The sequence below is a fragment of the Hirundo rustica genome, chromosome 29 (assembly GCF_015227805.2).
Source record: "Hirundo rustica isolate bHirRus1 chromosome 29, bHirRus1.pri.v3, whole genome shotgun sequence".
Classification (NCBI taxonomy): Eukaryota; Metazoa; Chordata; class Aves; order Passeriformes; family Hirundinidae; genus Hirundo; species Hirundo rustica.
The window spans coordinates 2,045,823-2,061,870 of record NC_053478.1 but is presented as its reverse complement, the minus strand read 5'-3'; the positions used below and the strand labels follow the sequence as shown (position 1 = coordinate 2,061,870).

The following is a 16,048-nucleotide window of genomic DNA, read 5'->3' as shown; positions in this document are numbered from 1 at the left end:
TTAATTCCCTTTTTTTCCCCCAAACCCCAAATTCCTCTTTTTTCCCCCCCGGATTTTTGGCAGCTTTTTCCCTCTGCAAATCTCCGACTTTTCCAGCCCCGAGCCGGATTTTATCGGGATTTCTCCTTTCCCGAATTTCCCTCCCGGCTGGAGCCGGAGCCGCCGAATCTCCAGCGGATTTTTGGGATGATTCACGGAAAAAAAAAGGGAAAAAAAAAAAAAAAAAAAAAAGGGAAAAAAGCTTTAAAAGCGACAGCTCCAGGAATTATTTTGTTTTCCCTCCCTGGCAAATTCCGCACGGATTCCTTCCGTCGTTGGGGATTTACGGTTCCAGGCCGTGATTTAACGGGATGGAAATTCCCAAATTGTCGTTGTTTTTTTTGCGGAATTCCAGCTGCTCCCCCTGTCAGGGAACGCTGGGAGAGAGGAACGGAGCGGGGTTTTGGGGATTTTCCCAGGGATTTATGGATTCTGGAGGGGTTGGAGGAGGGAATATTCGCACCCTGGGGTGGATTTGGAGGGAAAGAACGGGGAAAAAAAAAAAATCGTTGGGTTTTTTTTTTTTGGGAAGTTTTTTTCCAGCTGGGATATTGGGAAGATCAATCAAATCCCTGGGTTTGATGGAGGGAGCAGCTGGGTCCCGAAAAAAAAAGAGGGAAGAGGAAAATTCCACAGGCAGAGGAGGGAGAGGGAGAGAGGGACCCGGCCTCTGGAAAGTTCTGGGGGGAAAAAAACCCGAATCCGGAATTCTGGGGGAAAATCCCTCAAATCCCTGATTTTCTTTCGGGAAAAAAAACCTCAAATTCCACAATGTGTGGGGGGAAAATCCCTCAAATCCCTGATTTTTTTTGGAAAAACCCTCAAATCCCACATTTTTGGGGGGGGATAGTCCCTCAAACTCCGCTTTATTCTTTTGGAAGATCCCTGAAATCCCACATTTTAGTGGGGGGGAAATCCCTCAAATCCCTGATTTTTTTTTTGGAAAAACCTTCAAATCCCACTTTTTTGGGGGGGAAAATCCCTCAAATCCCACATTTTAGGGGGGGGAAATCCCTCAAATCCCTGATTTTTTTTTGGAAAAACCCTCAAATCCCACATTTTTTGGGGGGGGAATCCCTCAACTCCACTTTATTCTTTTGGAAGATCCCTCAAATCCCACTTTTTTATGGAGGGAAATCCCTCAGATCCCCGTTTCGTGGGGGAGATCCCTGGGATTCCACGTTTTGGGGATTCCCGGAGCCTTTTCCTGCCGAAAATCCGGGATTTCTGCGGAGCAGCCCGGGATGGGGACTTGGGGAATTCAGGGCCCCCGGTGATCCCGACGATTCTGGGATGAAATTGGGATTTTTTGGGAAATGGGAATGGAGGGAAAAGGGGCGGGAGCGGCTCCGGGGTCACTTCCCAATCCCAGCCCGGCTGGAAAAGCTCCGGAGCCCATCCCAGAATCCCAGAAATCCCATTGATCCCACCCCATAAATCCTGTGCCAGTCCCATTCTATAAATCCCATTTCATCCCTTCATTCCCATCCCGATCCCTGGATCCCATCCCTCATTCCCATCCCTGGATCCCATCCCTCATTCCCATCCCTCATTCCCATCCCTCATTCCCATCCCTGGATCCCATCCCTCATTCCCATCCTGATCCCTGGATCCCATCCCATCATTCCCGTCCCGATCCCTGGATCCCATCCCTCATTCCCATCCCTCATTCCCATCCCTCATTCCCATCCCTGGATCCCATCCCTCATTCCTGTCCCCATCCCTGGATCCCATCCCTCATTCCCATCCCTATCCCTGGATCCCATCCCTGGATCCCATCCCTCATTCCCGTCCCGATCCCTGGATCCCATCCCTCATTCCCATCCTGATCCCTGGATCCCATCCCTCATTCCCGTCCCGATCCCTGGATCCCATCCCTCATTCCCATCCTGATCCCTGGATCCCATCCCTCATTCCCATCCTGATCCCTGGATCCCATCCCATCATTCCCATCCCTCATTCCCATCCCTCATTCCCATCCCTATCCCTGGATCCCATCCCTCATTCCCGTCCCTATCCCTGGATCCCATCCCTCATTCCCGTCCCTATCCCTGGATCCCATCCCTCATTCCCATCCCTCATTCCCGTCCCGATCCCTGGACCCCATCCCCGATTCCCGGCCGCGTTCCCGCCGCGATCCCGGTGTTTTTGGGATGCAGCTCCGGAGGGGAAGCGCTCCTCGGGGCTCACGGCCGTGTGGGTGGCGCGGAACCGATTCGCCGTCCTGGACAGGATGCACTCGGTGAGAATCCCGGGAATCCCGGGAAATCCGGAACCTGGGGGTCGGATCCGGGGGGGGCCGGTCCCAAAAAAAAGGGTTGGGAAAACCAGGAATGGGGCTGGAGCAGCTGGAGAAGGGAATGGAGGAGCCTGAGGGAGCTGGGAGCGTTCATCCCGGAGAAAAGGGATTTGGGATCGGATCCAGGGGGGATTTGGGATTGGATCCAGGGGGGATTTGGGATCGGATCCAGGGGGATTTGGGATCTGATCCCAGGGAACGGGGCCGGGACAGGAGGGAACGGCCTCGAGCTGTGCCAGGGTGGGAGATTTGGGATGATTTTTCCATGGAAAAAGGGCTGGGAAGCATCGGGAGGGGTCAGGGAGGGCTGGATCCCATCCCTGGAGGGAATTTCCAGCCTCCAAATCCCCGGAATTCCGGGGAAACTCCAGATCCCCACCCCGGCTCTTTGTGCGCCCTCAAAAACAAGGCAGGAGGGGGAAAATCCTGGGAAAAGCCCCCAAACCCTGCCCAAAGGACACAATCCCTCCCGGAATTCCCTAAAAATCGGGAATTCTCCGGGCAGATCCTGATCAAGAACCTGAAGAACGAAATCACCAAGAAAATTCCGGTTCCCAACTGCGACGAGATTTTCTACGCCGGCACCGGGAATCTCCTGCTCCGGGACTCCGACTCCATCACGCTCTTCGACGTCCAGCAGAAGAGGTGGGAGTCTTCCTGGGAATTTTCCGGGAATTTTCCGGGAATTCCGCACCTAAATCCTGCTTTTTTCTCCCTAAATCCTGCTTTTTTTGCACCAAATCCCGCTTTTTCCCCCCCTCAAATCCCATTTTTTCCCCCCTCAAATCCCATTTTTTCCCCCCCCAAATCCCATTTTTTCCACCCTAAATCCCACTTTTCCCATCCCAAATCCTGCTTGTTCCTGTGGAAAGCTGGGAAGGGCTGGAAAAGGGATCCCATGGGGTTTTTTTGGGATCCTCCAGGGGTTTTTTGGGATCCTCTGTGATTTTTTGGGATCTTCCGGGGTTTTTTTTGGATCCTCTGGGGGTTTTTTTGGGTTCCTCTGTGGGGTTTTTGGGATCCCCTGGGGTTTTTTTTGGGATCCGCTGTGGTTTTTTGGGATCCTCTGGGGGTTTTTTTTGGATCCTCTGTGTGTTTTTGGATCCTCCGGGGTTTTTTTGGGATCCTCTGGGGTTTTTTTGGGATCCTCCGGGGTTTTTTGGGATCCTCCGGGGTTTTTGGGAGCCCGGAGGCTGCGGGGGTGTGTGTGGGGACGTTCCCTGATCCCGGATCCGGGGTTTTCCCAGGACCTTGGCCTCGGTGAAGATCTCCAAGGTGAAGTACGTGATCTGGTCGGGCGACATGTCGCACGTGGCGCTGCTGGCCAAGCACGGTGAGCTCCGGGCTTCTCGTGGAAAATCCCGGGTTTTTCATGGAATATCCCGGGCCTCTCGTGGAAAATCACGGGTTTTTCATGGAATGTCCCAGGTTTTTAGTTGGAATATCTCGGGTTTTTAATGGAATTTATCGGCTTTTATTGCGATATAAATTCAACCTCCCCCTGTGGAACTGGGGTGGGTCTGGCTGGGATTTGCCCCTTCCCACCCAAACCCATCCCAGGATTCCCAGAATTCTGCTGGGAATTTGCCAGATTCCTTCCCCCACTGCCATCCCCATCCCCGGAATTCCCGTTGCCATTCCCGGCATTCTCATTCCCGTTATTCCCGTCCCCGTTCCTGTCATTCCCATTTTTGTTCCCGTTCCCATGATCCCTGTCATTCCCTGTCATTCCCATTCATTCCTACCGTCATTCCCACCGTTCCCATTGTCATTCCCACCATTATTCCTGCTGTCATTCCCATTCATTCCCGCTGTGATTCCCGCTGTCATTCCTGTTGCCATTCCTATTATTCTCATTGTTCCCGCTGTGATTCCCGCTGTCGTTCCCTATCATTCCTGACGTAATTCCCGTTATTCCCGCCGTGATTCCCATTATTTCTGCTGTGATTCCCGTCATTCCTGCCGTCATTCCTGCCGTCATTCCCGCTGTCATTCCCATTCATTCCCGCCGTCATTCCCGCTGTCATTCCCATTCATTCCCGCTGTCATTCCCGCTGTCATTCCCGTCATTCCCGCTGTCATTCCTGTTGCCATTCCTATTATTCTCATTGTTCCCGCTGTCATTCCCACTGTCATTCCCTATCATGCCCGATGTCATTCCCGTTATTCCCGCCGTGATTCCCGTTGTTTCCGCTGTGACTCCTCTCATTCCCGCCGTCATTCCCGCTGTGATTCCCGTTATTCCCATTGTCATTCCCGTTATTCCCATTGTCATTCCCGCCGTCATTCCTGTCATTCCTGCTGTCATTCCCGTTACTCCCGCCGTGATTCCCGTTGCGATTCCCGTGATTCCCGTCGTTATTCCTGTCGTTATTCCCATTGTCATTCCCGCCGTCATTCCCGTCATTCCTGCCGTGATTCCCATTGTCATTCCCGTTGTTAGTCCCATTGTCATTCCTGCTGTCATTCCCTTTACTCCCGCCGTGATTCCCATTGTCATTCCCGCCGTGATTCCCGTTGCGATTCCCGCGGTTCCCATTGCGATTCCCGCGGTTCCCGTCGCGATTCCCGCCGCGGTTCCCGCTATTCCCAGCCATCCTGATCTGTAACCGGAAGCTGGAGTTGCTGTGCCAGATCCATGAGAACATCCGGGTGAAGAGCGGCGCCTGGGACGAGAGCGGCGTCTTCATCTACACCACCAGCAACCACATCAAATACGCCGTCACCTCGGGGTGCGCCCGGAATCCCGGGAATTCTCAACCGGGATGGGCGGGATAGCCAGGAATCCCACCAGGAGAGCCGGGAATTCCCCGGGAATTCTCAACCGGGATGGGTGGGATAGCCAGGAATCCCACCGGGAGAGCCGGGAATTCCCCGGGAATTCTCAACCGGGAATGCCCAAAGGGATGGGCGGGATAGCCGGAATCCCGCCGGGAGAGCCGGGAATTCCCCGGGAATTCTCAACCGGGATGGGCGGGATAGCCAGAATCCCACCGGGAGAGCCAGGAATTCCCTGGGAATTCTCAACCGGGAATGCCCAAAGGGATGGGCAGGATAGCCAGGAATCCCACCGGGAGAGCCGGGAATTCCCTGGGAATTCTCAACCGGGATGGGTGGGATAGCCAGGAATCCTGGGAATTCCCAGCCGGGAATGCCCAGCCGGGATGGGCGGGAATTCAGGGAGTTCCCCGGGATGGCTGGGACCTCACCGGGATAGTCAGGAATGCTGGGATCTCACCACGATAACCAGGAATTCCTTGGGAATGCTGGGATCACCCTGGGAATGCCAGGATCTCATCGGGATAGCCAGGAATTCCCTGGGATGGCTGGGATCTCACTGGGAATTCCCTGGGGTCTGACCGGGATAGTTGGGAATGCTGGGGTGTTCTGGGAGTGCTCTGGGTTCTCCTGGGAATGCCGGGAATGCCAGGATCTGACTGGGAATGCTGGGATCTCCCGGGAGCTGAGCGGGAATGCCCCGGGATCTGCCGGGAACACCGGGAATGCTGGGATGTGACGGGAATGCCGGGATGTGACTGGGAATGCCGGGATGTGACTGGGAACGCCCCGGGATCTGCCGGGAACACCGGGAATGCCGGGATGTGACTGGGAATGCCGGGATGTGACTGGGAACGCCCTGGGATCCGCCGGGAATTCCGGGAATGCCGGGATGTGACTGGGAACGCCCCGCAGGGATCACGGCATCATCCGCACGCTGGATCTGCCCATCTACGTGACGCGCGTGAAGGGGAACAGCGTCTACTGCCTGGATCGGGAATGCCGGCCCCGCGTGCTCGGCATCGACCCCACCGAGTTCCGCTTCAAACTGGCCCTCATCCACAGGAAATACGACGAGGTGGGAAAATCCGGGAATGGGAGCGGGGGAATCTGGGAATGGGAACGGGGTCTGGGAATGGGGGAGAGCCACGGGTGAGCTCAGCATTGGCCCCGCCGAGTTCAGGTTCAGACTGACCCTCATCAGCGGGAAATGCGACAAGGTGGGAAATCCGGGAATGGGAACAGGGAAATCCAGGATTGAGGGGAAATCTGGGATTGGGGGGAAATCCAGGATTGAGGGTGAACAGGGTTTGGGAGTGAGGGAGAGCCACGGGTGAGCCCCACGAGCTCAGCACCAGCCCCACGGAGTTCAGGTTCAGACTGACCCTCATCAGCGGGAAATGCGACAAGGTGGGAAATCCGGGAACGGGAACAGGGAAATCCAGGATTGAGGGGAAATCTGGGATTGGGGGGAAATCCAGGATTGAGGGGAAAAGGGGAAACCTGCTCCTGAGGACTTTGGGAATTGGGGCTGGCAGAGCCTTTCCCAAGGGTTTGGGATTTGGGAGCAGGGGCTGGCAGAGCCTTTCCCGGGGTTTGGGATTTGGGATGTTTGGGGCTGGCAGAGCCTTTCCCGGGGTTCAGGATTTGGGATGTTTGGGGCTGGCAGAGCCTTTCCCAGGGTTCAGGATTTGGGATGTTTGGGGCTGGCAGAGCCTTTCCCGGGATTTGGGATGTTTGGGGCTGGCAGAGCCTTTCCCGGGATTTGGGATGTTTGGGGCTGGCAAAGCCTTTCCCAGGATTCAGGATTTGGGATGTTTGGGGCTGGCAGAGCCTTTCCCGGGATTTGGGATGTTTGGGGCTGGCAGAGCCTTTCCCGGGATTTGGGATGTCTGGGGCTGGCAGAGCCTTTCCCGGGGTCCGGGGTTTGGGCTGTTCGGGATTTGGGATGTCGGGGTCCCGCAGGTGCTGCACATGGTGCGGAACGCCAAGCTGGTGGGGCAGTCCATCATCGCCTACCTGCAGAGGAAGGGGTACCCCGAGGTGGCTCTGCACTTCGTCAAGGACGAGAAAACGCGCTTCAGCCTGGCGCTGGAGTGCGGCAACATCGAGGTGACGTCAGCATGGGAACGTTCCGGGGGATCTGGGGATGTTTGGGAATGTTTTGGGACACAAACGCGCTTCAGCCTGGCGCTGGAGTGCGGCAACATCGAGGTGACGTCAGCACGGGAACGTTCCGGGGGATCTGGGGATGTTTGGGAATGTTTTGGGACGTTTTCAGCCGTTTCCAGGTGTTCTGGGACATTCTGGGAGGTTTGGTTTGGGATGTTTTGGGACATTCCCTGCACAGATCGCCCTGGAAGCGGCCAAGGCGCGGGATGACGAGGGCTGCTGGGAGAGACAGCCCTGCCACGATCCCTGCTCCCATTCCCCATTCCTGATCCCTCTAACCCCATTCCCAACGTCCCTAACCCCGTTCCCGGTGTCTCTAATCCCGGAATTCCATGGCACAGATCGCCCTGGAGGCGGCCAAGGCCCTGGATGACAAGGGCTGCTGGGAGAAGCTGGGCGAGGCGGCGCTGCTGCAATCCCCGTTCCCAATGTCCCATTTCCCATTCCCGATCCCTCTAACCCCATTCCCGGTGTCTCTAATCCCGGAATTCCGTGGCGCAGATCGCCCTGGAGGCGGCCAAGGCCCTGGATGACAAGGGCTGCTGGGAGAAGCTGGGCGAGGCGGCGCTGCTGCAGGGGAACCACCAGGTGGTGGAGATGTGCTACCAGCGCACCAAGAACTTCGACCGCCTCTCCTTCCTCTACCTCATCACCGGGAACCTGGAGAAGCTCCGGAAGATGATGAAGATTGGTGAGGACATTCCCGCCGGGAGAGCCCCTGGAGCTTGGGACGGAGAGCGGGGATGGGGGCTCCTGGGAAACTCATGGAGTTCAGGGAGGGAACAGGGATGGGGCTCCTGGGAAAACTCCTGGAGTTTGGGAAGGAGAATGGGGATGGGGCTCCTGGAAAACTCCTGGAGTTTGGGGAGGGAACAGGGATGGGGGCTCCTGGGAAAACTCACGGAGTTTGGGGAAGAGAACGGGGATGGGGGATCCTGGGAAAACTCCTGGAGTTTGGGAAGGGAACAGTGGGATCCAGTGGGGATGGAGCTCCTGGAGAGCTCAGGAAGGCAGGGATGGGAGGAATCCTGGAAAACCTCTGGATTTCGGGAAGGAGGGGACAGGAGGGCTCCTGGAGAAGCGGGAATGGGCGGCGGGTGATTCCCGTTGTTCCCGGCTGATCCCGTTGTTCCCGGCTGTTCCCGTTGTTCCCGGCCGATCCCGGTTTTCCCCGGCGCAGCCGAGATCCGCAAGGACATGAGCGGGCACTACCAGAATGCGCTCTACCTGGGGGACGTGGCCGAGAGGGTTCGGATCCTGCGCAACTGCGGCCAGAGTGAGGCAGCGCCCCGGGAATGCGGGAATCCCGGGAGCGGGGAGCATTCCCAACGGGAATTCTGGGCACTGGGAGCCGTTCCCAACGGGAACTCGGGAATTCCAGGGACTGGGAGTCATTCCCAAAGGGAATTCTGTCCTGGGAGTTGAGGAGAAGGTCCTGGAGATCCTCAGGAACTGCGGCCAAAGGGAGCCATTCCCACTGGGAATTCTGGGCGCAGGGAGCCATTCCCAGTGGGAATTCTGGGCATAGGGAGCCATTCCCACTGGGAATTCCGGGCACAGGGAGCCATTCCCACCAGGAATTGTGGGCACAGGGAGCCATTCCCACCGGGAATTCTGGGCATAGGGAGCCATTCCCACCGGGAATTGTGGGCACAGGGAGCCATTCCCACTGGGAATTCTGCCCCGGGAGCTCAGGAAAGGCCCTTGGGCCCCCAGGCACCTCCGTTATTCCAGTGGCCATTCCCGGTGTTTCCCATTATTCCAGTGGCCATTCCCGGTATTTCCCGTCACTCCCGGGCTCATTCCCGTTTTTCCAGAGTCCCTGGCGTTCCTGACGGCCGCCACGCACGGGCTGGACGAGGAGGCCGAGAGCCTGCGGGAATCCTTCGATCCCGAGAAGGAGACGGTGGGAACGCCCGGAAAACACCGGGAAAACACCGGGAATCCGGGAGGGAGGGCAGGGATGGGGGAAATCCTGGGAAGCTCCGGGAGTTTGGGAAGGGAACAGTGGGATCCAGTGAGGAAAACTCCTGGGATTCGGGGAGGAGGTGGCGACGCAGAGAAAGCTCCTGGGCAGGGCCGGGATTCCGAGGGACAGCGGGGACATTCCGGCGCATCCCGGGGTGTTCCGGGCTCATCCCAAGGGTTTCCGGGCTCATCCCAAGAGTTTCTGGGCACATCCCAAGGGTTTCTGGGCACATCCCAATGTTTTGTGGGCTCATCCCGGGGTTTTCTGGGCACATCCCGAAGTTTTCCGGGCACATCCCGGGGTTTTCTGGGCACATTCCAGGGTTTTCTGGGCTCATGCCAGGGTTTTCCGAGCGCATCCCGGGGTTTTCCGGGCACATCCTGAGGGTTTTCCAGGCACATTCCAGGGTTTTCTGGGCACATCCCGAGGGTTTCTGGGCTCATTCCAGGGTTTTCTGGGCACATCCCGAGGGTTTCCGGGCTCATGCCAGGGTTTTCTGGGCTCATCCCGATGTTTTCCCGGCCGTTCCCAGATCCCGGCCGTGGATCCCGAGGCGCGGCTGCTGCAGCCGCCGGCGCCGGTGCTGCCCCTGGACACCAACTGGCCGCTGCTGACCGTGTCCAAAGGCTTCTTCGAGGGCTCCATCGCCGGGAAAGGTCGGAATTCCCGGCATTCCCGGCATTCCCGGGGCGTTTGGGATCAGCACGGGGAGGTTCCCCCGTGAAAACCCCTGGAATGTTCCAGGAAATGGAGAAAAGGGGACGGGAAGGCGGGAATGGAGGTGGGGCGGGAGGCGCCGGGAATGGGATCAGAGCTGGGATTGTGTCCTGGGGTGGGAATCATGGAATGAGCCGCTGGAAAAGGGAATGGAGGGTCCTGAGGGAGCTGGGAGCGTTCATCCCAGAGAAAAGGGGGATTTGGGATCTGATCCCAGGGAACGCGGCCGGGACAAGAGGGAACGGCCTCGAGCTGTGCCAGGGTTGGATATTTGGGATGATTTTTCCATGGATAAAAGGGCTGGGAAGCGTCGGGAGGGACTCGGGGAGGGCTGGATCCCATCCCTGGAGGTGTCCCGGGAATCCCTGGAATTCTGGGTGTCCGGCCGGGGATCGATCCCACCATCCCAGAGCTCTCCCCGGCCCTCACAAATCCCGAAATTCCTCAGAATTCCAACCCGAGATGCGACAGCACGAGGGCAGGGTGGGGTTTTCCCCCTCACGGAATTCTTTCCCGAGGGTCTTTCCCGTTTTTTTTTTAGGGAAAGGAGGAGCCCTGGCCGCCGACATCGACATGGACGCCGTGGGCACCGAGGGCTGGGGCGAGGACGCCGAGCTGCAGCTGGACGAAGGTGGGGAAATCCCGGGATTTTGGGGACTCCCCTTGGGAAAAGGCGCATTCCCCGGGATCCCTCTGGAATTCCTGTTCCCTGCAGACGGATTCGTGGACGCCGGGGAAGGATTCGGGGAGGAAGGAGCGGGCAAAGGGCCCGAGGAAGGAGGAGGATGGGAGGTGGAAGAGGATTTGGATCTTCCCCCCGATCTGGTAGGAGCATCCCGGGGCGTCCCAGCGCCGGTGCCTCGGGAATTCGGGAAGCGGGGGACGTTCCGTGGGATCGCCCAGCTCGGGTTTCAGCCGGAATTCCGGGATTTTCCCCTCAGGATGTTCCCGCCGGCCCCGCGGGAGCGGCCGAGGACGGATTCTTCGTGCCCCCCACCAAAGGCACCAGCCCAGCCCAGGTACAACCCCGGATTTCCTTGGAAAACCGGGAATTGCCTCCTTTTCCCCTTCTTTTTTGGTTTTTTTTTTTTTTTGGGATTTGTGAGCCCAGCCTGGGAATTCGGCTGTGGGAGCTGCGCCCACCCCAATCCCACCTGGATCCCCTTCCGTCTTTTCCAGGTGTGGTGCAACAACTCCCAGCTCCCCGTGGATCACATCCTGGCCGGATCCTTCGAGACAGCCATGAGGGTGAGCTTCCCGCGGGATTTTCCATGGGAAAACGCCGCCTTTCCCGCTCTGTTCTCCCCACCTTGGCTCCGTGTCCGTTTGGGAACGCTCCATGTCCCGTTTCCCCACGGACACCACCCGGAGCGAGGCCCCGGCGCTGCCTGATCCGGCTTTTCCCGACCCGATCCGTGATTTCCTTTCCCTTTCCCGCCAGCTGCTCCATGACCAGGTGGGGGTGACCAACTTCGGGCCCTACAAGCAGCTCTTCCTGCAGACCTTTTCCCGAGGCCGCACGACATTCCAGGCGCTTCCCAGCCTCCCGGCCTTGTACGGATTCCCGCACCGCAACTGGTGAGCGCCTTCCCCGCCTCCCGGGAGCGCTCATCCCGGAGAGAATTCCCGGATTTGTGAGGCTGGGGATGAGCCTGAGCTGGGGCCGATTCCTGCCTGGGAATTCCTGGGGTGCCTCCGGGGACGGGGAGGAGCCGGAATTCCCAGTTTGTGGAGGGAGCTGGGAATTGCTGGGGGGGGGCAGAGATGGGTTTGGGGCTGAGCTTGGGGCAAAATCCAGGGAAAGTCCAGGGCTCGATCCTCGTGGAATGAGGGGCTGGGAAGTGGGAAGTGTCCAGGGAACGGAGCTGGAGCAGCGGGAGAAGGGAATGGAGAATCCTGAGGGAGCCGGGGGGGGCTCAGCCTGGGGAAAAGGGGGATCCAGGGTGGATTTGGGATCTGATCCCAGGGAACGGGGCCAGCACAAGAGGGAACGGCCTCGAGCTGTGCCGGGTTGGATATTTGGGATGATTTTTCCATGGATAAAAGGGTTGGGAAGCATCGTGAGGGACTCGGGGAGGGCTGCCTCCCATCCCTGGAGGGAATTCCCGGAGCGCTCCGGCCTGGAGCCTGCTCCTGGAATTCCCCCCCTCCCACACACCCCCCCGGATCCCTGGGCGATCCCTAAATCCCGAAACGGCCGGGATGCAGGAAGGAGGCCGGGCCCAGGAGCGCGCTGCCGGCCGTGGGGCTGCGGCTGACGGAGCTGATCCAGCGGCTGCAGCTCTGCTACCAGCTGACCACCGCCGGAAAGTTCGAGGAGGCCGTGGAGAAATTCCGGCTGATCCTGCTCAGCGTGCCCCTGCTGGTGGTGGACAACAAGCAGGAGATCGCCGAGGTGAGAAAACACGGGATTCCCGGGGGGGGAAAAACACGGGATTCCTGAGGGGAAAAACACGGGATTCCTGAGGGGAAAACACGGGATTCCTGAGGGGAAAAACTCGGGATTCCTGAGGGGAAAAACACGGGATTCCCGGGGGGGAAACACGGGATTCCTGAGGGGAAAAACACGGGATTCCTGAGGGGGAAAACACGGGATTCCTGAGGGGAAAAACATGGGATTCCTGAGGGGAAAAACATGGGATTCCTGAGGGGAAAAACATGGGATTCCTGAGGGGAAAACACAGGATTCCTGAGGGGGAAATGTGGGAATTCCTGAGTGGGGGTAAATGTGGGGATCCTGCCCTGGAAAACACGTAATTCATCAAGGGAAAATGTGGGATTTCTGAGGGGAGAAATGTGGGAATTTCTGAGGGGAGAAATGTGGGATTTCTGAGGGGGGAATGTGGGAATTCCTGAGGGGGGAAATGTGGGAATTCCTGAGGGGGGAAATGTGAGAATTCCTGAGGTGAGAATGTGGGATTTCTGAGGGGGAAATGTGGGAATTCCTGAGGGGGGATATGCGGGGATCCCACTCCCGATCCCGGGTGTTCCCAGGGCAGGGTGTGGTGATCCCGGCTTTTGTCCCAAAGGCGCAGCAGCTGATCACCATTTGTCGGGAATACATCGTGGGATTGTCCATGGAGATCGAGAGGAAGAAGCTGCCCAAGGAGACACTGGAGCAGCAGAAGAGGATCTGTGAGGTGAGGGGAACCTGAGGGGGAAAACAGGGAATTCCTGAGGGGAAAAGGTGGGGATTTCTGAGGGGAAAAGGTGGGAATTTCTGAGGGAGGAAATGTGGGGATTTCTGAGGGGAAAAGGTGGGAATTTCTGAGGGGAAAAGGTGGGAATTTCTGAGGGAGGAAATGTGGGAATTTCTGAGGGGAAAACTTAGGATTTTTGAGCAGGGGAAATATGGGGTTTCTGAGGGGGAAAAGGTGGGAATTCCTGAGGGAGGGAATGTGGAATTCCTGAGGTGGGAAAGAACTCACTGCAAGTTTGGAATTCCGCCTTCAACGCAAACCCAGCAGGTGCTGCCTGGGGAAGAGGGATTCCCTGTCACAATTCCCGTTATTCCCAAGGATTTTAACCGGCTTTTCCATGCTTTCCCTGGCAGATGGCCGCCTACTTCACGCACTCCAACCTGCAGCCCGTGCACATGATCCTGGTGCTCCGCACTGCCCTCAACCTCTTCTTCAAGCTCAAGAACTTCAAAACCGCCGCCACCTTCGCCCGGCGCCTGCTCGAGCTCGGCCCCAAGCCCGAGGTGGCCCAGCAGGTGAGACTCCAAATGTTCCTGTCCCAAAATGTCCTGTCCCAAAATGTCCCTGTCCCCAATGTTCCTGTCCCCAAACACAGCAGGTGAGACCCCAAATGTCCCTGTCCCCAAACTCAAGGTGAGGTCCTCAGATGAGGCCCTCAAGTTGGGAAACACCTTTTTTGGGGTGTCCCTGTCCCCAAACCCGACATGAGGCCCTCAGGTGTGAAGCCCCTACCATGATCCCATTTTTTGGGGTGTCCCTGTCCCCAAACCCGGGCCCAGGCTCTCACTATAACCCCATTTTTGGCCCTCACCTGTGGATCCCCTCTGTGACCCCATTTTTGGGGTGTCCCTGTCCCCAAACCCGACACGAGGCCCTCACTGTGACCCCATTTTCGGCCCTCACCTGTGGATCCCCCCTCTTCCCTTCCCGTCCCCGCTCCCCAGACGCGGAAGATCCTGGCGGCGTGCGAGAAGAACCCCAGCGACAGCCACCAGCTCAACTACGACCAGCACAACCCCTTCGACATCTGCGCCGCCTCCTACCGCCCCATCTACCGCGGCAAGGCGCTGGAGCGCTGCCCCCTCAGCGGCGCCTGCTACGGGCCCGAGTTCCGCGGGCAGATCTGCCGCGTCACCACGGTGAGGGCCCCCGGGGGAACTCGGCCTTTGGAGGGGGTTTGTGGGGTCGCTCTCCTCCTCAGGGCGGAAAAATTGGTGTTTCCTGAGGAGATTCGGGGTCTTGCCCACAAGGAAGGCCTGTGGGAGTCGGGCCTGTGTGGTGCGGAGGAGGCTGAGGGGGAATCTCGTGCATCTGTGGAAATGTCTTCAATATCCACAGAAATATTTCCTATATCCACAGAAATATTTCCTGTATCCATGGAAATATTTCCAATATCCATGGAAATAGTTCAAATATCCCCAGAAATCTCTCCTGTGAGAGGGGATTCAGGGTCTTGCCCACACGGAAGGCCTGTGGGAGTTGGGCCTGTGTGGTGCGGAGGAGGCTGAGGGGGAATCTCGTGCATCTGTGGAAATGTCTTCAATATCCACAGAAATATTTCCTATATCCACAGAAATATTTCCTATATCCATGGAAATATTTCCAATGTCCATGGAAACAGCTCAAAAATCCCCAGAAATCTCTCCTGTGGGAGGGGATTCAGGGTCTTGCCCACACGGAAGGCCTGTGGGAGTTGGGCCTGTGTGGTGCGGAGGAGGCTGAGGGGGAATCTTGTGTATCCATGGAAATCTCTTCAATATCCATGGAAATAGCTCAGATATCCATGGAAATAGCTCAGATATCCCCAGAAATCTCTCCTCTGAGAGGGGATTTGGGGTCTTGCCCACACAGAAGGCCTGTGGGAGCTGGGCCCTCTGGAGGAGGCTGAGGGGGAATCTTGTCAATCCATGGAAATATCTTCAATATTCATGGAAATATCTCAAATGTCCCCTCAAATCCCTGAAATTTCCACCCAAATCCCTCAGATTTCCAGGCAAATCCCTCAAATCCACACCCAAATGCCCCCAGGGGATCTCGGGGCGCTCCCAGCGCAGGTCCAGGAGCGACGGCCACAAACCCAACCCCCAAATCCCAAACTTCCACGCCCAAATCCCAGATTCTCATCCCTAAATCCTCTCTTTGTCCCTGCAGGTGACGGAGATTGGGAAGGACGTGCTGGGGCTGCGCATCAGCCCCCTCCAGTTCCGCTAGGAATTCTCCTGGATACGGAAATTCCCGCTCCCCCATCCCAGCTTTCACCCCACTCCCATCCTCTCTTCCCGGTTTTCCCCACCCTGGAATGCCACACTGAGGCTTTTTTCCCCACATTTAGCAGGAATCTTTGTCCCCGTTCCCAGACCCATTTTCCTGCACTTTCATCCCGGGTTTTTTCCGGAGGGGGAAAGGCGGCTCTTCCCAAATCCTGGTTGTGACACAACCACCTCTGCTCCCCTTCAAATCCCATGAGATTCCTCGGAAAACCCTGAATCCGGGGCGATCCTGCTCCCTCTGGAAGCGGCTCCGTGTTCCTTGACTCCATGTGTTGTCTTAATGAGCTGCCCTCGTTAATAAAGCTCGTTAATCGCCTGGATTTTCCTGGTTTGCAGCTCAGGAGACACAAAAAAAAAAATCTGGAGTTGAATCCCTTTTCCCACCTCTGCTTGGAGAGCTGGGAATTTTCCGGAGGGAGGATGGGATCGGCACTCCCGGAATCACTTGGAGCTGGGTGTGTTAATTAGTGGGGTGTAATTAGCGCCTCAATTAACCCCGAGGGCTGGAGTTTTGTCCTTAGGCATTCCCAGGTTTGGCTCCAAGGGCAGGGAAATGGATCCGGGATTCCCAAAGTTGGGTGGATTCCGATCCCGGGAGGGGAGA

At 57.4% G+C, this 16,048-nt stretch overlaps 1 protein-coding gene across 1 annotated transcript; it reads left to right on the top strand.

The window, feature by feature from the left end:
* Positions 1-2,203: 2,203 nt before the first annotated feature.
* Positions 2,204-15,764, top strand: LOC120764332 (coatomer subunit alpha-like). Its single transcript, XM_040088277.2, has 20 exons — positions 2,204-2,281; positions 2,844-2,983; positions 3,586-3,671; positions 4,932-5,070; positions 6,032-6,194; positions 7,082-7,228; positions 7,790-7,979; positions 8,469-8,564; positions 9,106-9,194; positions 9,790-9,913; positions 10,516-10,605; positions 10,690-10,799; positions 10,916-10,993; positions 11,154-11,222; positions 11,416-11,552; positions 12,183-12,369; positions 13,004-13,114; positions 13,528-13,689; positions 14,119-14,313; positions 15,326-15,764. The coding sequence occupies exons 1-20, from the start codon at positions 2,273-2,275 to the stop codon at positions 15,383-15,385; spliced, it is 2,382 nt and encodes a 793-aa protein (XP_039944211.1). The 5' UTR covers positions 2,204-2,272; the 3' UTR covers positions 15,386-15,764.
* The last annotated feature ends 284 nt before the right edge of the window (positions 15,765-16,048 follow it).